This window comes from Stegodyphus dumicola, chromosome 5 (assembly GCF_044657685.1).
Source record: "Stegodyphus dumicola isolate Sdum_Otavi_A_Nest chromosome 5, ASM4465768v1".
Classification (NCBI taxonomy): Eukaryota; Metazoa; Arthropoda; class Arachnida; order Araneae; family Eresidae; genus Stegodyphus; species Stegodyphus dumicola.
Window position 1 is genome coordinate 120,548,817 of NC_140772.1, and position 24,119 is coordinate 120,572,935.

Sequence of the window (24,119 nt, forward strand, 5' to 3'; positions counted from 1 at the left end):
TAATCAGAAGTAACATAGTTAAGTAATATATTTTGAAAGATCATTTTAAGTAATTATTACATTTATAAGCGTTAGGTTTATTTTAGATTTTAACATATACTTGAGTAATTGATTATTACTAACCCTTTAATAACTGATTTAAATAAATTATAAATATATCTTTTCTTACTTAGACATAAGTAGTTATCATTTCTGTAACTGTTTCTTCATTAAGAGACTGTTAGTTTTCACACTTTAAAAAATTATATAATTTATAATTTAATAACTTGCCCAACTCATAATAATAGTGTTCCATTTAAAAACTGTTACTAGAAATGCAGGTACTTTTCTGTTATACGGGCACTGCAAAAAACAGTGTTAAGCAACAATGTGATCAGCTAAGTCATCTTGGTTTTATGAGTGAACTGAGACAAATATTCATGTGTTATTATTAGTTTATTACACTTTCTTATTCTCATTAAATAAATATAATTTACATGCCGTACAGCTCGGGTTGTGCATTTTTCCAATACTAACCGTAGTCTTTGTGCATTGGACTGCAATATATAAAGCATTTGTAACGAAATCTAGAAAATGTTCCTTTTGATGTCAATTCAAAACAGAAGATGTATTTTATTTCCTAGTCCTCTATGAAAGCATGCAGAACCTATTTATGACATGTAGAACCTATTTATTATTTGTGCCCTGTTTGACATTCTCATTCTGAGCATATGCCACAGAAATCTAAAAAATTATGCACGATGTTCCATCAATTTAATTTAATGTCTGCTGGACTTGTTTTTGGCTGTGCTACGCAGCATTTCCTGAACAACAAAATGTTGTTCAGACCATGAACATCCTTGAAAAAACGAAACTGTCACTGCAATTTTTTTTATCCCCTGTATAGCATGGCTTTTTACTGACTGCTGTTAGCGATATATTGTTAGTACAAAGTCAAATATCTAGAATATTCGTGACATTGGCAATTTCAGATTTGGGATTTTGCTGCATATTAGATCTTAAGTTTAAATCCAGTAAGATGTTAATTATAAAATTAAAAATCTGATATGGCGATTTATGAAATAATAGAGTATGTGACCTAAAGGGAATCAAAATGTACAAAAAAAAGCTCAATATTTATTTGTTTGCTTTATTAAGCATTTATTTCAATGTAACTTGTTTAATTTTTTGTGCTAACACTTTCTCTTTAATTCTATAGATAGAAATTCTTGTTCAATAGCAAAGTTGCCTGGGATTTAAAAAAAAAAAAAAAAAATGAGGAGGAAGCAGTGAAATTACTACAGAATAAAGGGATTCCTCATAGCTGAAAATTTTGTAAGAATAATCATGAAATGATGTGTTTTACCAATTACGATACACCAAAATAACGTTTCAATCTTAGATCTTACCCAGAAAAAAGTCTCAGATCTCGCACTTGATTCTTCAAACCAAGTGCGAGATCTAAATTCTTAGAGCTGTAAATCTAAATTTCTAAATAATCTAAATTTCCTTAGAGCTGTAAAATTTATATACCATTGGTACCATGGACTGACCTCAGTTCAGTTTTGTAATATGCAATACAGTTGTTGATTGGAACAATTATATGCGGAAATTTTTTTAACCATTTTATATCTAGGTATGTCTCATGCTTATTTCTGAAGTCTGTTAATAAATGTTATTTTATCAAATCCTAGTTGATTTCTCATTTAAACTACAACAATGCACAATCTTAAATGTTGGAAATTATTTCCTACAAATTTTAATTTTTATGAAAATTGTTAAAAAATATATGGAAGCATTTATCATGCCAGCAAATTGGAGTTAATGACAATCGTATGGGCATTGAACAGGTTAAGAGAATTCTTAATTTACATAAGATTTACAATATAGAAGCATTTACTGCAAGATAAAAATTATTTCTGATGTGTCAGCTAAGTAATTTGACAATTGTAGCGTTTAAATATTAATTACATTGGCAAAATGACAATTTTATGCGCTACCTCTCTTGCAAGAAATATATCTCATTTTAAAAGCATGAAAATATTTTAAGACTTGTTTTTAATATTGTTACGAAATATCAAGGTGCGGTGTGATAGCTTCCCCGCAAAACAGTTTTAGGGTTGCCATAAAATGGCAAAGGAAGGCATGGTTGCCACATTTGGCAAGAAATCGCCCATTTGTCGATATTTGGTGACAAAATCGGCGATATGCCATGGACGGATGGAGAACCTTCTGGAACGAATTCTTACCGGTTTAGCCCAGAACGTTCTCGAACACCAGCCAAAAGCTATATAAACTCTGCTGGTACGAGTGCGAGTTAGTAAGTGCTTCTTCGAGAGGGCGAGTCAGAGTGCGCCTCGCAGAGAGTGCGAGATAGAGTTTGCCTCGTCTAGCGAGTTGATAGTCAGTCATTGAGCGAGTGTCTCGAAGTCTAGCGCCGAGTGGGTTGTCGAGTACATCGAAGGGTCTCTTAGCGTATCGCCATTTAAACTATAACAGTGCACAATCCTAAATGTTGGAAATTATTTCTTACACATTTAAATTTTTATGAAAATTGTTAAAAAGTATATAGAAGCATTTATCATGCCAGCAAATTGGAGTTAATGGCAATAGTATGGACATTGAACAGGTTAAGAGAATTCTTAATCGACATAAGATTTACAATATAGAAGCATTTACTGCAAGAGATAATTTTATGAAATTATTTCTAATGTGTCAACTAAGTAATTTGGCAATTGTAGCATTTATATATTAATTACATTGGCAAAATGACAGTTTTATGTGCTACCTCTCTTGCAAGAAATATATCTCATTTTAAAAGCATGAAAATATTTTAAGACTTGTTTTTAATATTTTTCTTCTCTTATTATACAGCAAGGATTATATACACCATAAGTTTGGCATATTGTTGCTATTTTAGGTTATATGCTATTAATATGCACTACGCACTTACAAGAAATAACTATCTTGAAATTTAAAGTTTAAAAATGATGGCAATTATTTTAATTAATAGTATCAAGCTGATATAATTACAGAACAATTTTCAAATTTTAATTAAAATCAGATTTTTTAATACATAATGAAAGCAATCTTTCATTGAACATTTTTATAAACAAAATAGTATAAATCAAAGAACTACTTACCATTAATTTAAATGGAAAAAGGTTCTCGGATTAGAAAAAAAAAAAAAAAACTTTCAAATTATATTTAAACAAATTAAAATTACTAAAATATAAAATGATATAATAAATACATAGTCTAATTAATAATAATAATATATATATATATTATTAATTAGCATTTAAAAGGCCAGCAAGTGCATTATAACTACAGGTGGATGAGTAATGATTATGTTTGGTATTCTGAGTTGTCAAAGATCTGATAGTAAGAGATGCAATTTTGTTATGCAGAAAGAAGAACGAGGATCATTTAGCAGTATCTTAACCACTGCTAGAGTGTGTACTGTTCCTATGATTTCTATGCCTGTTTGCTCACAGCACTGGCAATTCAGGTTTATATTGTGTTATGGTTAGCGTAAAATATTAAAATTAATATATTCAATAAACAAAATTTTTTTCATGCACGATCAAAGCATTTTGAAAAAACTGTGTTAGATCAGTATACTTTCTTTAAATTAAGGCGTACATTTTTGCAGTCATTACATTAGATAAAAATATTAAATAATAATTTCACTTTTTCATTCTAGAAAAATGAAAATCTAAGCTTTTATAACCCTTAGTTCTTTCTGAGAGTAAATTTAAGACCTTTGTAAAAGAGAAGTGACATAAAGGATTTAGTCATATAATTCGGGAATAATAAATTTCCAAATATTAAAAATATTTATTAATCCTAAATATTTATTTTTAATATTTAGGGATTGAGTGGGCTTTCTACTAAAAATGCACAACTTGCCATTGTTCAGGTATAATTTCATTTTTTCTTTCAAATTATTGAGGTCACATAAGAGATTTTTGAAGAATAAACAAAAAAAATTAAGTACCACATATATTTTTGTTTTGATGCACTGTATTCATGTGATAAACCTGTATTTATTTTGAAAAGTTTAGAGTGAGAATTAAAGGGGTGCAGGTTGGTGGCATTTAAATTTCTCTTCACTTTGTGGCATTTGTGTATATTGTTACGAAATGTACAGGCGTGGTGAGATGGCTTCCCCGCAAAGCAGTTTTAGGGTTGCCATAAAATGGCAAGGAAAGGCAGGGTTGCCACATTTGGCGGAAAATCGCCCGTTTGGCGACAAAATTGGCGATATACCATGAACGGTTGGAGAACCTTCTGGAACGAATTCTTACTGGTTTAGTCCAGAATGTTCCCGAACACAAGCCGAAAGCTGTATAAACCGTGCTGGTCTGCAGTCAGCAAGTGTGCTTCATCGAGAGGAAGTTTGTCTCTCATCGAGAGTGTGTGTTCCTCGTCTAGCGAGTCAATCCCTGCGGAGTCGATCAAGTTGACAGCCGGGCAGCGAGTGCCGAGTGGGTCGTCGAGTCCACTGAAGGAGTCTGTTACTGTATCGCGGTTAGTGCATCGTCCAGAGAGCCTGCTGAGCTCCGGGAAAGACTGAACCAAAGAGTCAGGAGCTGTGCTCGTGTGTCGTCGAGTGCATCGTGAGTTGTAGCGTGGAGAGTCTCGAGAGTACGTGGAGTTCCGAGAACGACCAAGCAGAGTCGGGAGCTGTACTCCGGAAAGCAGAGTCGGCTGCTTTGCAGGAAGCTGTCTCCACCGTGATAGCCTGTTAACCTGAAGGCTGTGTCGCTGATCGTGTCAGCGTGTTTATAGGAGTTTATCGACGAGTGTAAAACGTGTTTTGGAGCTGTCCTGACAATATTGGCAAATAAAGTGTGTTTCCATACTTTATAAAGTGTCGTCGTTATGCAAGTGAACCACAATTTTAACTCAGAAATTTTGTTTTAATAGTAAACATGTCTTAAAAATACTATTCTAACTTCTGAATGCAAGCCTGTCTTTCCCTCGCACTCAAGCCTTGCACAGAGGTTGAGACTTTTGAGGAAAGAAAAGCCCCCAATTACATGTCAAAGACTTATTCTCAAGGATATGCAATGAATTTATGAGAGCGGGTAAATTTTCTATTCTCTCAAAGAACTAAAAGTGACACTCTGGTCATGCACGTTCCATGCTAGTGACTTCCCTCTGCAGAGCTGTAGACTTTCTGAATGATGTAACCAAACAGAGGGACCACTGTTGCCATTTGAACCGAGAAGTCTTATATTTATTCTCACGTTGTATTCAGGAAAATTTTTTCAGAAAAGTAATCGGGTAAAATTTCTGCTTGACGGCTAGAATTATATCGACAGGGCATCGCGATCAGGTAGTCTTGAACTCTTCCCTCTTTGTCTTCAAAGCTACACTTTTCACTTAAATTTTATTCCATACCCTCATATTGTTTCTAGAATTCTCACTATTCTCCTTAGTGGAGCTTTAATCATTTTATCTTTTTTTATTCGTGTGCTGCAAAAATGAATGATACTTGTCATCCCTTGGAATAGTACATTTTATGTATAATCAGTACTTAAACTCAGATGGAGATTGGCTGAGCTGCTTCTTAGCATCTAAGTGGAATTGTAATTCCGGAAGATGCCTCAAATAAGACGAGGTTCGATACTTTTTTTTTCGATTTAACTTGTAGGGTTTATATTTATTTTAACTAACATTTATTTTAAGTTATCTTTCCTGTCAAGCCTTTACTTTCCCCTAGAATTGCCAATGCTAGGGTATGTAAATTGTAGTAGAGCGCGCAGTTTATTCAAATTTACCGGAAGTAAGTTGAGTTTAAATAGAAAGGAAACGAGATTGTAGGTGTGCTTCTTGAATCGCGAACGTGAATGTCGCTCGGTAGAATTTAAGAACCGCGCGTGTCGGCATGTGTGCCTACCTCGGCAGATTTTGCTGGATCTTTCAACTGCTTAATCAGTAACCTCGCTGAATCTCAGCGGTAATGTTAAAACGCGGTTAGGTTAGTTTAAGATCTCAGAGCCTCGTGGATAGTGATCTCGCTATTTATTCATCCAGTCATTATTTTTCATTTCTACATTCTGTTTCAGTTAAACCGCCGGGTTGGCGTAGTTTGTGAGCGTCAAGTGGACGCAGCTGTTATTTTAAAAGTTGAATAAAAAGGGCTTTAAATCCTTCTTACGTGTCTGCGTAAATTCACACTTAGTAGCAGTCACTACCACAGTTGCTGACAAGTTGGGGCCACACGATATTACAAACTATTTAAAATTAATTTAATAGTTTATTAAATTTCTCTTTGCATTTTTCTTAATTTAATTAAATTAGTTAATTTAATCAAATTAATTTATATTAATTAAAATTTATTATTTAATTATTAGCTATTTTAATTATTCATTTATTTTTTCTTTCCTTCCTTACAGTCTTCCATAGGGCTCCGGCACTTCTAATTTTAGAAATTAAGCCCTGGTACATAGCATGGAACAATAAGCCCTCAAGAGTTAATGGGAACGTAAGAAGGGTAGATGATCTTTGGATCTATCTTCTGGTCATTGTTTCAAAATGAGGTAGAGCTGGGCAAATTCATATCGTCACCTATAATGTGTCCAAGGTTTAAACTAATGACAGACATAAACAAGTGCACTCTTGGTCAATGATTTCGTAGACAATTTTACTGTTACTATCAGAGGAGTCTGCGATTATATTTAGAATTTAACTAAATCAAAAGTTACTATGTGTTATTAATTGCTTCAACATTCAATTAATTTATTATTAAATAATCATTTATGTAAGTGATTTTTCCTTCTATCGTGTCTGAATAATTTTACATTCTGAAGCTGTCATTTCAATATACATATAGAAACTATAAATTTATTTATTATTCCATAATGTGATGGATGAATTAATATGCTTAACAATTGCAATCTAATGTGCTTTCAGCTGTTGCAAAAAATGCCTTCAAACCTTCTTAACTAGGACAATTAAAATAATGCCAATATCTTAAAAAATTCATTGTACGAAATATGAGGTACTGGAATATCACGAAAAGTAATAAAACATATTGCCCATTAGGTAGAACAATTCTATGTTCAGATACATGTTTATGAGACTGCCTTTATCGTCACCATTTTGACGGTATTTACTAACAGTGAACTCTGTGGATGTATAGCAGAATAAAAATATTATATTATTAATTGTTATTTTATTGGCACGAAAGTAGTTGGTGAAAGCTTCTTTCACCGAATCAGTTGGGCGTAAGCAATTCCACGCTTCAGCAATATCACATCGATGTGTATGAATGAAACTTTAACCAAAGTGCACAGATTCTTTTTTACATACTCATCACGACATCTTGTATACTTATTATTATTTTTTTTTTTTTTTTTTTTTTTTTTTTTTTAAATTCTGACATGCAAAGCAGCTAAACATTATTTATTTCTGAAACTAGCCTCTTTCTTATTTAGTCTTGCATGTTGACACACATAATCTTTCTTAAAAATAAACTTTGCTCTTTCCGATTTGCATTGTTTTGTTTTGGAAGATACAATCCAATGCACATGGGAAACAGCTTCAAAACGTATTTTCCAATTCTCCCATCTACTTTCACTATTAAGATCACATGTGATCTCAAAGTCGGGTAAAAGTTTACAGTTCGGTTCCCCTTATTTTACGGCGATTCTTTTTTGACGTTAAGATCGGCGCCAGGAAGGCACAATTTCAAGATGTCCGCTAAACAAAACCAAAATAAGAAGTCAAAGAATTGCACAAACTGTGTCCATGTACACATCGATCTGTTTTCACTTAAAAAAAATCCTAGAATTGCACAAACTAGGCACTGTGCACTGCCTTAAATTTGTTCATGTACACATCAATCTATTTTCATTTAAATAAAATCAGGAAACTAAACCAAAGTTAAAACTCTCATGGTAACCAGAAGTGAGGTTTCATCGCCAAAATTTTTAAAAAATTGTCGCTAATCGAAGGGGACCCAATTCTACACTAGAGCCCAAAGTCGAAATCCGCTTTTCTTCCGAACTTGGGAGACACTACTAGACTGTAGGAATATCCATCAAATAAAATTTTATAAAATTCATTTTCACTTCGTTTGACATACTCGCAGCTATCACAAATTTGAAACATAAACCGACAGCTTTATTTTCTTTTGCGCATGCGCTTGGGGTCACAATTTCGCCAAGACCTGATAAATCGCCAAATTTAGTCGGGGGTTGCGTTTCCTAGGGAGGAAGTCAAAATACGCTAAAGGGAAAAAACTCGTCACTCGCCGTCAGCCCGTAGCCATACAGGTTTACTTTCTTTGTTTACTGTTTCGCCAATTGACGGTTTATCTCTAGAGTTTTTGAGTCTGTATCGCCTCGTTGGCGCTGCCGCTGCAAGGGTTTAAATGCACGGATTGGTTCCTTAACAGTTAATACGACTTAAATTTACTTGTCAAAAGAAAGTATTTAATAATGAGCTTCCCTCATGAGAGCCAACTTACAATTCATGAAAATGTGTTACCTACTATTCTTATGTTTACACATATTAACAATTGTCAACTAGCTTTGGTTGTGAGAAGGTCGGGTTATTAAATGAGTGGCTCAGCAGCCAAACTTATATCCGACATACCAAATTCTACCACGGGCAAAATGAAGACGCTATTCTTGAGATTGAATATCATAATCTTCGGAAATCGACTAATTATTCGATTACAGTAGCATGAAGGCAAAATCCTGTACACTGATTTCTGAGAGGAAGAACAAACAAACGTAGGAGAAATCAGAAATTCAAAAGCTGAAATTTGTTGAGAGGATTCAATAATAAATAATGCACTAAAAAATCAGTCAGCCTTTTATTTTAAAATCCCTTCATGTGATATTCGAACGTCAGTGTGACCAAATATTTAATTTTTTATTTGAAACTAGGTGGTTTGGGTATTTCAAAATAATAATGGAGTAATTTGGAGTTTTTGAAGCTCGTCAATCAGCATTTACCCTTCTGAGCCCCCGTTTCTTGCTTTAAAGAATTTCTTGAGAAGAAAAATGGGGTTCTTGGTCATCGACGGATGTATTAGGTTGTAGTGTTACTTTCATCTCTGACCTTTTTTCGGTTTGCCCAAAAATTGTTTCGCCCTTTGAATATTATACCTTATCGAATTTTTTTCCCTCTACCATTTTTAACCTTATCCTTTTCTCATACTGTTCCTTGTTATCTGTTTAATGTTCAAATATGAAATAATAGATTACTCTATATTTCCGTTGTAAGGATTATGTTAATTTTATTAACAGTTAAATTTCAAGTTCCTTTCCTGTCAAATTCTTAACTTCAACTTACTACTTCTGGCTAGAACGTAGTTTTGGAATCTTTCTGAATATTTAATGAGGAGGAGCGGTATTTAAACCGCAAAGTCTACTTGCAGAGTCAGATAGAATCAGAGTTTCTGATTTGCGCGCGTCTGCCCTTTGGCTACTCTCTCTCTCTCTCTCACAAAGTTGTTATTACGCTCGGCCGTACTCAGTCCCTTGATAAGCTTCGTAGTCAAATAAAGGGGGACGGTGACTTTAAAAATTAGTTAAGTTTTTGTGTTTTCAACAAGAAATTTTATATACGTACATATTATAATATCAGTTTATAAAATATATGTTCGAAATTTCAATTCATTTTAAATTAAAAAATTTTAAAACAAACAATTAATTATTTTAATTAAAGATTTAAAATGCTCCTTGTGCGCTAATTTTCAATATTTTTCCCTAATATTTCCTTTAAGTTAGTTATAAAGATTTGACAAGAGAGTTTTTGTGTATCCGTTATTGAATATGATAGATCAAAAATTTTTAAAAGGATTTTTGTGAACTTAAACCCAGTTTTGGGAAAAAAGTCACCTTTTGTTAAACATTATCACAAGATTAAACTTCTTAATAACCTCATATCCAAAAATGCATACACAGATCTACTGTAACATGTAACAAGATAGTGCCTTCCAAATATCATTCATTTTTAACTGAAAATGAGACGCATGGAGCATTTTCAAGGTATACGAACTGAGAAAAAATTTCTTCTGAGAAAACCGAATTTAAAGTTTTCTTCAAACTTACCTTTAATACATGGTCATGAGAAACAGAAAACTAACTTTAAATATGAATATATAGACACTGGATAACATTTTCGTATAATTTAACTATTTATAATCTCATAATATTACATTTGAGAAAAATAAACATATCGCAAATTGGTATGTGATTCGAAGTAGGTAGAAACAATTTATGCGTTATATCAAATGAAACTTTTAAAATTCACCCGCATCACATGTTTTACCTTCATTTGTTATATTTACATTATTTCTTAATGCTTTACAATATTTTTTACTATTTCTGTTTATTTCCAAGTAGATAAACTTCTCTTTTTGCTTTGGTTCAAGCGACGTTGATCACGCTTTTTTTACAAGCGTCTACGGAGAGAAGGCAACTTTTGAGATCATGAATCTGATCCTCCCGTCTTACGCGCATCTCAGTTTGCGCATCATGTGACGTTAACAGATACGTCAAAAATGTGTCTGTTTACATTTTGCATTTGACTTCGTGCGTTTTATGCTTCGTTAGTATGTGAATTTTGCTTTCACATATTTATAATGAACTGAAGATTCTCTCAATAAAAGACCCTTCTCACGGCCAAATACTTAGGAATATTGTGATGATTCTGCTTCAGAATATTAGAATATATAGCACCAATTTAAATGAGCTGGGTGGTAATATCAATGATCATTCAAGACAATAGATCTGAAATTCACATTTCCGCTTTGATTACGATTGGTAACATCTTTCAGAAAACTGTAATTTCAAAATCTTACAACTGTTCTATTTGCAAAAAGTGTATTTTAAATGCCAGCAATTTATAGCATCATTTGAAGAACATTCATTCCAATAAAAAGCATATTTCTACTGCTGAAATATTTAATTCCAATTCAGATCATGCATTTTATAAAGTCGTCAATGGTAATTCGATTTCATATACTTTTGCTTCAAAATCCAGTATAACTTCAAAAAAGTTTTAGCTGCCCTGATTCCAAAAAAATGCTTCTCAAGTAACAGCAATCTAAAATGTCACTGCATGAAATTGCATATATCACAACAAACAACATTACTCAAAGCAAGTAAAAATAAAGTTTTCCAATTTAAATGCAGTTTATATAGTCGTCAGTTCAACAATAATAAAAATTTATTATTTTCACAATCACATAGTGCATTTACTGCCCTTGAGTGTTCATCATTAAAAAATGATATAAATGCACATTATGTAATGAAGGTTTTTTAAAGGAAAACTTTTCATTACATTTGCAAATGGAACATGAAATAGTCATTGAAAAAGAAGAGAGAGATTTCTCTGTGTTTAATGATTTCATGTTGTGAAAGGAGAATTTTGAAATAGAAACATAATCTAAATTTTTTTAATTTACAAAGAAACATGACCCATTACATGTAAAAGATATTTATTTTGTATGCCATCATTCAGGACATTATTTTATATCTAAAGTGCAAGGCATGGGACATTTAAAAATACAAGGGAGTAACAAAATTAATGCTTATTGCCCAGTAAGCCAGTTTAATAATGGAAAATGTACTGCTTATATAAAAAAACCCATTGTAAGTCATAGAAAGGGTATAGGGCATCTGTCTCTTACAAAATTAGAACGGCAGTTATACCATTCTAATGTTAATTTATGTAACTTAAATTGCTGGAAAAGTATCTTTTGATGAAATTTTAGATAAAATTCAAGATTCTGTATATGATACTGCATCTTTTGACAAAGAATGATTTATGGAATATTGAAAATTCGGTACTCTTCCGTTATCAGAACCAGAATCAGAAATGTATGCATGTATGGCTGGATGGAAGTGTTCATGTATGCATATATATGTGTACATATGAATGTATACATTTCTGAATCTGGTCCCAGTAACAGAAGTGTACCGAAAATTCTTATAATCCACAATCAAATGCTGTAAGGCATAAAAATGATTGTATAAATGTTAATGAAATGGGGTTAATGAAATTACTAGTGAGGATAACAACTCTATTTTATTTTATAAGCCTTAAAATATATTTTAAAAAGTTATCCTGAATTTTAAAATGATGATTTCACATTAATGAAAATGAATGACTCCCAGAGGCACTTTCTTCAGAAGTTGGGATCAGACTATATATGTATAAATGGTACACATAGGTTGAACGGTTACAGAATTGAATTAATCACACTGCTTTTACTTGATGCTTTGCTTCACGGCTTTCCCTGTGCATTTATTATTACAAACAGAACTGAGCAGGAAGTTTTGTCTGTTTTCTTTGCACATCTGAAAGATAAAGTATGTCAGTTAACACCCGAAGTATTTATGAATATGAATACAAGCTAGTTTTGGCTCACCAGCGGCCGAACGGACGCTGGTAGTTTGTCACTGAACTCTGGTAGTTTGGTCCGAGGTTCAAGTCCCTCAAACGGACTGTCTGCATGGGCATTTCCATGTTTTTCCCCATGTGTAATGTGTATACGAGCCAGTTTCCCTTAGAATGTCCTCCACAAAGGCATCCCTCCCCTTAGGCAGATGGCCGTCAAGTGCTTTGCCATAATAAAATAAACCAAACCAACAAACTAGTTTTGATTAAAAAGTCTTCCATGAAGGTATTTCTTCCCCCACATGATCTTTGCCATATTCCAGTTCCAACAATCAAATCAACACATTGTTATTTAACTACTTAATTTGAAGATTTTTGGGCCCACCAGCGGCCGAGCGAGCGATAAAGTCGCTGAACACTAGTAGTTCGGTCTGAAATTCGAATCCAGTGAATGGGCTGGCTGCATGGGCGTTTTCGTGGTTTTCCCCATGTGTAACGTGTATAGGAGCCAGTTTTCCATAGAAAGTCCTCCACGAAGGCATCCTCTTCTTAGGCAGATAGCCCTCGAGGCTTTGCCATAATCACACGCACACATTTTGAAGATTTTATATATATATATATATATATATATATATTTTTGTGTGTGTGTGTGTGTGTGTGTACGGTTGTGGTCTTGTATTGTATATGGTTCTATCTTGTTTGTCTGCTGCTGTTTTTTGCAAAAATGTATGAAAATGTTGGGAACGAAAATAGCACAAGTTACTTTAGTTAAATTAATATATACTTTGTATGATGACTTTTGTTGATATCTCAGGATGCAATACATATTACTTTGCATATACTCAGCATACATATTACTTTGTATTTCATGCTAAATACCTTGATACGAAGCAATTTAACACCGTCAATATTTTTTTCTCCCCCAGTAACACATCTATTCATCATTACCAAACACACTCACCACACACACACACACACTTGTGAGACACTATTTATTGTAAATGAAGACAAATTTTCTTCCTTTTAACTACACTCATGGACACAATCGTATTTTAGGATATTTTCTACTTCTTTTCCTTTTCTTTCTATAGGCCCTTTTTTTTTTTTTTTTTTTTTTCCCTCTCTATTATTTTTGGCCATTTATTTTAAATTTTATTTTGTCCCATCTTTTCTTCCTGACCTTTTGAACTCGTGCAAGATGTACGAAGTTCCCTTTTTACTCTCCTCAAATACGAAATTGCCCCCTTTCTATATACCTTTCCTTCACACCTATGCTAGATTTTTCGCCCATCGGTGCAGAAAGACTTAACGGGTGCAAAACAAGACATCTGTCTACTTTGTCTGTCTGTCTGTCAGGATACAGAGTATATACTCCGTGGTTTGTATGTTAAGTAATACGAACGATGAAGTTGTTTAATCCAGGATTTCAAGTGCGATGGAATTTTCGGAAGAGACATCTATATTTATTTGCGTAACATAGGTGAAACTTCTGCTGTAAAATCTAACTTTTACTAATGCGCCTTTTTTAATGTAAAACACATTAGAAAATGGAAACGTCTTAAATTATATGTTAGAAATGCATGGCTTTTACTCGTCATACTTTTCCGATCTTTTATGTATTGATATAATTCTGAGTTTAGAATTTTAAATGTTCATAGGGGGCATCTGAAGTGTTACAAAAATATGGCATCAGGAGGTTTGTTGTCACCCAGAGTTTCGTACATCATAGCTGAGCTAGAAGATGTAGATTCTGTTTTTGCACCAATTAGGAATGCAAGTCGAGTTAAGGTAATGTTTAAAAATACAGGTAATGCTTGTTTTTCCCATATTCTTGATCTGTTCGTAAATATATAATGGATCATTTTAGATGGATATGTAAATGTATTTGTAATCGTTAATTTGTGTAAATTTGAATCGTTTAGAGCAAGAGTTTAACATTCAGTTTCTGAAAATTTAATTATGATCAGTTAAAATGTAGTAAAAGCCACACTGGCATGTGTTAATTTATAATAGATTAAAATTTATTTAATGTGTTATCATATCTATGCTTGTTGAATTTCAGTATATTATTAAAAAAAAAATAGGGGTAAAGTGCAGAATTGCCCATTTGTATGGCACATATTGATGTGTACATGGACAAAGGGAGTGCACAATGATGTTTTTTTAAGTGAAAATAGGTTGATGTGTACATGGATACCGAGTTTGTGCAATTCTTTGGCTTAATATAATATTTTCAAGTTGATGCAGAATCGCCTATTTATATGGTGCGTATAAGGTACGTGAGATGAGATCGCTTGGGGTCACGTGATATGAAACGTCGAATCAGGATGTTGAACATGAAAGCATAGTAAATTCTTAAATTTATGTCTTTTTACAAATTTATTGTCTTTATTTATTGGCTTTTTTTATAAAATTTTAAGCAATATTAAAATGTTTATGCCTTCAAAAAAAGAATTCTTAGAACTAACATTTTTTTATTATTTTTTATGTCTATACTGTATGTTGTCGCCAATAAAGTCTGCTTGGCGAGATTTGTGCCGGCGAAACGGAAAAGTACTGAATGTTTTTTTATCGTATCATAATTTACAGACATCCAGAAAATTATCTGTTAGATAAAATCATTCCGCCTTTTTAATGGTATTATAAACACATATCTTTTTTTTTAAGAGTTGCATATTAGCTTAGTTTATAAGGTGAGTTATTGTTTTGATATGTTAAGCTCCTATATTCATTTAAGTAAGTTTATGAAAAATATTGAAATGTCTTGTAACTAAAAAGTAAAAAGTAAAAAAAAAAAAAAAAAAAAAAAAGTGCTGAGTGCTTCAAATGTATGCATGGACATAGTCAGAATCGGTGCTAGAGGGGGCAAACAATCTTAGACGGAGCAAATGGAACCATGATATGACAAGAATTAGTTAATCTTCGGATTATGGTAACTTGGTGAAACTTTGGCGACTAACCCTGTTACAGCAACCTGCTAGTTTTTTTTTTTTTTTTTTTATGCCATTTTGTTTTTACGTAGTAAAAAGCTTTTTTTTTTTTTTTACTGAACATTTTTTCCCAACAATCTGCTAGCCGAATTACGCTTATGCTAGAACTTTTATGGAACAAAAGTGCTTAATCATGACGAAGATTAGGTGCAAAATTGGGAGAAAGTGCAGAATCGCCCACTGCTTGCCGCGTTTTTAAGAATTACACATACACGGTATCCATGTACACATCAACCTATTTTCACTTAAAAAAACATCCCAGAATTGCACAGGAATAGACTTCTGAACATTTTTTATTTGGTCTTTAATTTATGTTACAACAATTCTTCTACTGTCTTAACTAAATCATTCTAAAACTCCTTTTTCTATTTCTATTCTTGTTTATTGCGCAAGCTTTCGATGCACACTTAACATATACAGCCCATTTAAGTGATTCTCTGTCACTGTAGAACACAATCAAGTTTGTACTCTGCACAGGGTACTAAATGAACGCTCAATAGTACACGTAGTACATGGTTGAGATAAAGATATAAGAAGAGCACATTTCATTTTCTGGGGAAAAATTGTTTCTTTTACAAATCTTCCATAGTTAACTCCTCCATGTTGTCGATATCTGGTTTCTTTATTTTCCAGAAATTATACCAGAGTTCTCTCTCACTGGCAAAATTTTTCAAATTATAAAAAATGCAAAAGCACTCTGCTTTTTGCTAAATTTTTCCACTGGTATCTGTAGCATAGCCACAGTATGTAATAACAACAACAACAAAAAAAATGTTGGTAAATTATTGCTGGAAAATCTTTCTTCCAGTCATAGTAGTAAAGAATCCAGATAAGGGATAGTAAGAGGCCTTTTCCAGAATTCATCGGTTACAGATGCTGGAGGATTTGAGCGATGTTTTTGCAGTATTGTAATTCCCGGTGCTTGCAGTGCCAATGCTCTCAGCCATAGCACGTACGAAAGATAGAATTTCTTGGGTTAAAACATCTGTTGCTCTATAGAATTTCTTGGCTTAAAACATCTGTTGCTCTACAGTGTTCTTTCACAAGCATTCAAATTCTGTTTATGTGATCTATACATTGTAGCATATTTAAACTTTTGGACTGTCAAATTTTAGCCACAGGTTCTAGTAGAACTGAATATTGTGCAATTACTCCTACATACACGATAAATTCAGATTTCATTGTAGTACAATGTAATGAAAAAGTAGTTTTCTGGTAGATGCATTACCTTTTTTTGATAACTTTTTCAGTCCCTGTACTGTGTTTAATAATGCTCTTTAAATATACAGATACTTCTGTATTTCTGAGACCAGCATGTGTCACCTAAGTTTGGAATATTTACTATATATCTTCTTCGTAGAACAAATTCACGAAAAATGTTTATCACATCCTTTACAGTAGCAGTAATATTTCTGATTTCCGATATGCAGTTCAAATCGTTCACAACTAAATTTAGTTTGTCACTGGCACAATGGAAAAACAAGGCTTTTTTATACTTCTGTTGCAAGACCTTCTGCACACCACTAACATTCCTTGCCATAGTTGAACATCCATCGTAACCCTGTCCAACAGATTTATTTCGATAAAAACTTTCCCTTTTCAGAAAAAATGGCTAATTCATTTGCTAGAGTACGAACATCCATTGCATTTAGTTTAATAAATACTAGGAATTTTTCCCGGAAACCATCCTTTCTTCATCAAAAAGTCAAATACCAATTGACAATTACTCCTTCCCAGATATATTGCTTGTTTCGTCTGCCATTTTCTGTAAGCAGAAGCTTTTATTCCATCTTGTACTATAGTGTCTTTCACCACCAGTCTATACAAACTGATGAATTCGTTTTGGATTTGAAGTAACATATAAGTAGAATTTTTACTACCTTGTTTTAAATGTCTTTGCAAACTTTTATCTACTGCTTCGATTCTTAGACAAATCAGGTTCTGATAATTCCCTTCCTGTTTTGTCTGACCCCTTAGAGAGAGATCATGAGTTCCACAAAATATGATTGTGGAAACTATTGAAGCTATTACGTTCTGATTTTCTTCTATTACTTTTTTGTGCCCAGAAACTAGTCTTAACATTTATAGGTCCATTTTCTAGAAACTTCTTGGCGGCGATTACTGATGCTCTATGCCACTGATTTGAAAAATAATTTTTACAAGCTTCATGCATGACATGATAATGCATGAATGGCTTAATAATGAAGGAGCCCAAAACACTTTTCACTGATGCAGAAGCAGGAGGGAAAAGAACACAGTACAAGCATAATGCTCCTTTTACACTTTTTGAATATGCAAGCCGAAAAGCATAAGTCTTTAGCCACTCATGTCCAAACTTTCTTCTCAGTTGGATAGCATCTGCTGCAAAATCATAATTTTCATCAGGTATGCAACAACATTTTAATATTTCCATCTTTAGATGTGAGGCCATTGATAACAAAGACCCTACCCATCTTCCCAAATCATGGTTGCAACATTCCTTAATAGTGTCACTACTATGTGATGTAAATAGAAGCATGACTTTATATAAAGTGGTAGGAAAAGTACACGTTTTCGTTAATTCTTCACTTTTGCCTTCACTATTGTCTTCTATTTACTTCCTCTTCACTGCTGAAATATAATACCAAAATTATTTACCTGTTTGGAAATCAACGTCAAAATCCTATCACGGTGTTTAGGCTTTTACAGTATTAGAGTTGACAAGCATTCATATCAAATTGGGTTAATGCAGCTAAAAGCATTCAGAAGTTATCATATAATATCCATGCACATACGTACAGTCATTATTCAATCAATAACATTCACAAAAGAATTTTTTATTTCTGTCTTTACTAAAATTTAGATCTAAAAATTTTACAAGAAGGGCCTGCATGAGGTATCTCCTGCTTTTAAGCGAATGCTACTTAGCTATCTTTCAATCAAAATGTTTAAAAAGCATTTTATACATTCTAAAATTAATACTGTAACAAATGCAAATAAATTCTAGCTGTGAATGAAATGGATTGCCTGCCTTAAAGAATTATACCTTATAGAAATAATCTACTTTAAAGAATAATATAAGAAACAGAGAAAACTTTTCGCTAACTTGTTAATTGAAATAAAAAAATAAAGTTACATTAATTGGGGGGGGAGAAGTGCAAGTGCATCTAAATGAATGCAACTTTACATTTTGCACCTCCCTGCAACCCCCTGGCTAGTCCCATGAATGTATGACATAAGATTACAAGTATGTGGTAGATTTCAAAAGTGTTCTATATCATTTTTTTCCTATGCTTTGTGAGTTTTCACTTGGGAATTTTTAACCCACTTTTATAAAGCAAGAAAGCTTGTTACATTGATTAAATGCTGGTAAAAAAATAATTGCAGAAGTATCTCAGGGATGTACTGCTTTTTAAAATTTTGATAAAATTTTGTGGTACAGTATAACTTATTTATTAAAGCACCCACCGCATAAGCTTGAAGTTTAAAATTTTCATGTTATGGATTAGGCTCTGAAGTTTATTACTAGTTTAGGAGTTGGTGGTGGTATCAATAAATACTAAATTTTTAAAAGTATAAAAAAAAAAAAAAAAGTATTGATAAGAATTTATTATAAGGGGCAAGTTATTAATATTGGCAATTTTTCAAAAATCTCTTGATATTTATTGCTATTTGCCAAATATTATCAACATATCAAAAGAAAGCAATTTAAAATAAAATTAACATACTACTGTTCGTTAATGATCTGATTATAATTATAGGTTGTAGAATTCATTATTGACGCACTGAAATGTGAAGTTAACATTTCTTTCCATAAAAGTGCAGTAGAATTTATTTTTTTAATTATGTTGTTTTGAATCTTGTTTCTGTTTGTGTTATTGTGGAAATCTTATGCATGAAAATAATGTTCTAATTTAAAGATCGGTTGCTGGTTAGTAAATAATTAGGACTGACATCCAGATTATTTGGTTATTTGTTATTATTTTTTCTTCAGAAAATAAACTGCTAAATATGTTAAAAAGAAAATAATAGTTTTTAAGTCTTTTTCAGGAACTACTCTTATATGCGCCCTCAGGTCGCCCAATTTCTCGCCAAGCATTTTTGGTGAGAAACTCCATGCCGCCATATTACTACCTAAATTTTTTTGTCTACATTTTGAATTTTAAGCCTAAAATATCTCCATAAATGTGGTTTTCGCACATGCAAAAACCACATTTTAAAGACACAATTTAAGCTAAAAATCCGAAACAAAAGCAAAAAATGTAGATAGCAAAAACAAGAAGTTTCTAACCAAAAATATTTGAACAAGACCCCAAGTACACAGCAATACATTTCAACTTCAAAAAACATCTACGAATTGCACATTTTAGGCAGTGAAGGAATCTACGAACTACGCACACCTCGCTTCAATAAATTAACATAACAGCAATAAATTTCAAAGAATACCATGTACACAGCATTCTGTTTAAACTTAAAGAAACATCTACAAATTCCACAATCTAGGTATTGTGCACAAATCAAACAAATAAACTAAATGATAGTTACAAACTATTCAAAAAACAACAAGTTACAAACGATTCAAAAAACAACAATAACAACAGAAATTCATAACAAAAAAACAACGAACATAACATTCTACAAAATAAAAACAGTAAAATAAAATGCACTTACCATAATACATTCCTGAATAAAATTTCGCCAGTCACGCAACATCTCTGAACAAAAGTGCCACAATTTTGCTATATCACGTCTTTCTGAGATTCAAAATTTCGAAAGTAACGATAAAAACATCCTCCAAAATTGACATACTACACAAAAACCACAATTGAAATCTTAAACTCAGCTGACAGCCACATACTTTACCAGCACCCATTTGACTGCAAATTCACACAAGAACTATCAGAAACACCCTTCTTTGTCCGAGACCTCATAGCAGCTCCGCATTTTGGACTCCGTTTTTAAAGTCCCATAGAAATTGCAAAAATACACTTCAATCCTCATAAATACACCCGTGAACAAAAAACTCGTTAACAACTCCAACATCATACCTTTTAATACTAAATTTACTTTCCACATAATCTAAAATGCACGACTGAAATCTTGCCACCACGTCTATCATTGCAGCATAGGCCATTTCAAAACACGCACGACACGAACCAACAAGCAATTAAACCACTCCAGCAAAAGATTTTTCAATGTCAACAGGGTTGCCACACAACACGCAATCATGCCAAAAACCAACGCAAAGCACATATTGCCACATTTGGTGATATTAGGGCGTATATAAGAGTAGAGCCCTTTTTCATTTCTGTTTTATATACATGTATAATTTTTGCATGTGTGAGAACAAAATTCCTGTAACTTTTGAAATATGTCTTTCAGTACACGTGTTTTGATGTATCCCGTCACTACATTGTATTTGGTACAACTGCAGGTGGCATTGTTATATTACAGCATGACAGTTTATTGTACATAAAGACATTAACAGCTAAGGTATATTTTACATATTTTTTATTGTCTATTTTGTATTTTCAGAATCAATTTAAAGTCAGAAAGCTGTATATATTATTGTATCTTTAAACTATGTACTGAAATTTAAATTTGATACTTCCTATTAACTCCACACTAGGTGATGTTTTGGTTCTTTTCGATTAAAACCATTCAACTCATTTTTGACTCCATATTGCTGCATTTTGGTTTATTTCTTTCTTCACACTTTTGTCTGGATGGTAGACAAAAGGAATTTCTGGGAGCAGCAGCAATGAATCCTTCTCTAATTTCATAACAAAAATCCTTCAAAAACCCACTGAAGTGTGTGTCTGGGGGTGGAGATTGTGGCCTACATTATTATTTACTATTATTTGTCTATTTCCGCAGTTTTGCAGTTTTAATGTTATGAACTACAGTCATAACAGTCAATTAGTTAGAATGAACTACAGTCAAAGTCTGTAATCTGGACTCGTCGGGACTTCGGCGATTCCGGATTATCGGTTTTCCCGGATTATAGATCATCAGTTTAAATCTGGTAAGATGGCATGCAGAAATTGTAAAATTAAAACTATGAAACTGTAATTTATGAAATAGAGAGCAATTATGATCTAAAGGGTATCAAAATTTACAAAAAAAAAAAAAGCTTAATATTTATTTGTTTACTTTATTAAACATTTCTTTCAACTCGCACATGTGTAAAGCATACATTACGCATAGTCGAAATTAGAAAATTGCAACCAGAAAACTATTTGATGTGTATTCCTGATATTTATAATGACGAGGAATTTGATTTCAATCATATCAAAGACAAAGTACATCGAGATGAAATACTACATTTAGTAAGGAATTATCAGCTGAATAAAATAAAAACATCTGCCCTGAAGATAAGGATAGTGCTGACAGATCAACTTCCAGTTCATTGCGCGCCATGTCGTCAACCCCCCCCCCCCCCGGCAGAGCAGCGTGAAATTGATAATGCAAAGAAATGCATGACAAAATGCCATCATGCAGGCCCAGAAATAAGTGCCTTTCTTGCTAACACGTATGCATGACAGTCAGCGCAAAAGGGTTAAACTTATTTTCTTGAATTATTCTAACTTAATTAACCTACTCTCAAGGCAAGTTAAAAATGACATCAAAAACTGTGAATTTTGAAATTAAATATCCTGGTTAATTTTTCTCTTGCAGGTGTCAGACTTCTTATAATTTTATTTTTTTCTTAACGAGTATTCAACTTTCCCAAATATAAGTATAGAAATTCAGAACTAGATATCAGTATTCTTTAATTTTTTTATTATTATTTTTTATTTATTTATTTATTTTTTTAAATTTGACATTATTTAAACATGAAAATTTTCGTCCTTTAAAATACTTCCATAATTGGAAATATATGACCAATGGATTGTGAAAATTAAGGCCAGGTAAGGGTGAGACAGAGAGAGAGAGACATGTTTGGTACTGCTGATTGCATTTTAAAAAAGGAAGATGCATAACTACCTGTTACAACAGTCCCATTTACAAGTTTCAATGTTCTACAGCTAATTGTTTTTGAGTTATGCAGAATATAAATATACATTCCCATATAGGTGCAGACATCATGAAAAAGCCTATTTTACAATCCATTCTGGAATAAAGAGTCCTTTATTCTGCTCGTATGTACAGCCATTGCATTCATTTACTTTGTACAAGGAAGTAAAAAGGATTAAAATTTTGGACCTACGTTCTACAGAAAAGCAAGTAGTGGAATATTTTTAAAGCTGTGCGAGATTAGTTATACTGGTATGTATACTCAAAACATTAAAAAAAAAATACATACGAAGCAGTGAGATAGAAGACATTGTGGGACTACACGACACCACTTAGATTCCTGTATAAGTGAATTTACGTGTCAAGTTTAGAAAGATGACAGTTTTATTGTTATTAGAACCATTACTCTCAGTCCTCACTTTTTTGTCCAAATCAGTTTTCAAATAAAAGGATAAGTGGATGCTGTCACTAAATGTTATTGCCATGTATTATTTTTAAAGAAATATTAGAACAAATGTAAAAAATGCTTGCCAACACTTAATATTCTCTTAAGAATTCTAAAAATATGTTAAGCATTTTATGATTTTGCTGTTGAATTTTATGTGGGATAAGTGCAAAGAAAGTGATGTTTAAATAATAAATCGAAAAAGACAAAAAGTTGTGTAAATCATGTTACTGAGAAGACTGATCATGATGCGACGAACTGAAAAAAGACTAAAAGAATAAATTAAATAACTAAATAGAATTTAAATGTATGGCAGCATTGATATATATACTCAGACACAATGATTATAGGAAATTCTGAATTGTGTATCTGGAATTCTAAGGCAACATGTTGCCACTCAACAGGGCATAAAGTATTTATATTTCTTGTTAAATGAAAAGACTTAGTGATATAATAGAAATGTGTTGCCACTTGGGAAATCATGAGATATTTGTCTTTCAAATTCAATAAAAGAACTCAGTTGTTTAAAAGAAATGTGTTGCCACTGCCTGATATAAATATTTTTACCTTCCATGTGCCAGTTTGTTGCCATTCGAAGCATAAGATGTTTAATTTTTCTTTTTAAGTTTAATATACCAGTTATTGATTAACAAACTAAGTGATTTAAAAATGATTTGAAAACTATAAACTCAGTTTTCTTTAAATCTTTTATTCCTTACCAGCTCGACCCATGAAGTGACACTAGCTGGATTTATTAAATGTTATTTATTTTTCTTTTTTATAGTGACTATTTTAATTGCCTGGCTGCACCAGCAGCTACTTATTTAAAAGGTGATTCAATGTAAAAGTCAGGATCAAGACTTATAGCACTTCTTGGCTAACAAATGTATTGCAACACTTAACACTGTATTAGAAATTCTAAAGATATGCTGCTGATAAAAATTTTGTGATTTTTATGTTGAAGTTTGTGCACGCACCATAAAGTAATGTTAATAAAAGTTCAAATGATAAAAAATTTGTGTTGCCAAGAGCGACTGCAAGAACAGTTTGATACAGTATGAGTACAGTAAAAACATAAAGAAACTGAACAAACCCTCTAGTGTGATATTAAAATCTGAATCCTTTCAGATTCCCTTCCCCCCCTTTTTTTTCTTTTTATTTGGGATTTTTGACTGTCAAAATGATTAGTGCTAGTTTTAATAAATTTCTTAGGTAAATAATCTCAAAGACTGAGCTTACAGTTCTTTGAAGTTTTGTATCCCATATTCATAACTTCTGTCTGTTGATTATCTAATTAAATAAAGAGCATTTCCACCGGAATTATTGATGCAGTTTTGGCA

At 32.5% G+C, this 24,119-nt stretch overlaps 1 protein-coding gene across 4 annotated transcripts in view; it reads left to right on the forward strand.

The window, feature by feature from the left end:
• Window positions 1–13,028: 13,028 nt before the first annotated feature.
• Window positions 13,029–24,119, forward strand: part of p (WD40 repeat domain-containing protein pink) — a 142,450-nt gene continuing 131,359 nt past the window's right edge. For 2 of the 4 annotated variants that reach the window (XM_035374000.2, XM_035374001.2), the window contains exons 1-3: window positions 13,031–13,828; window positions 14,007–14,136; window positions 20,700–20,810. In XM_035374000.2, the coding sequence (XP_035229891.1) occupies window positions 14,032–14,136; window positions 20,700–20,810 (216 nt within the window). In that variant the 5' untranslated portion in view covers window positions 13,031–13,828; window positions 14,007–14,031. Of the gene's footprint in view, window positions 14,137–20,699; window positions 20,811–24,119 lie in introns of all 4 variants that reach the window. The other 2 variants (XR_015041206.1, XM_085816995.1) reach the window with 2 other exon arrangements.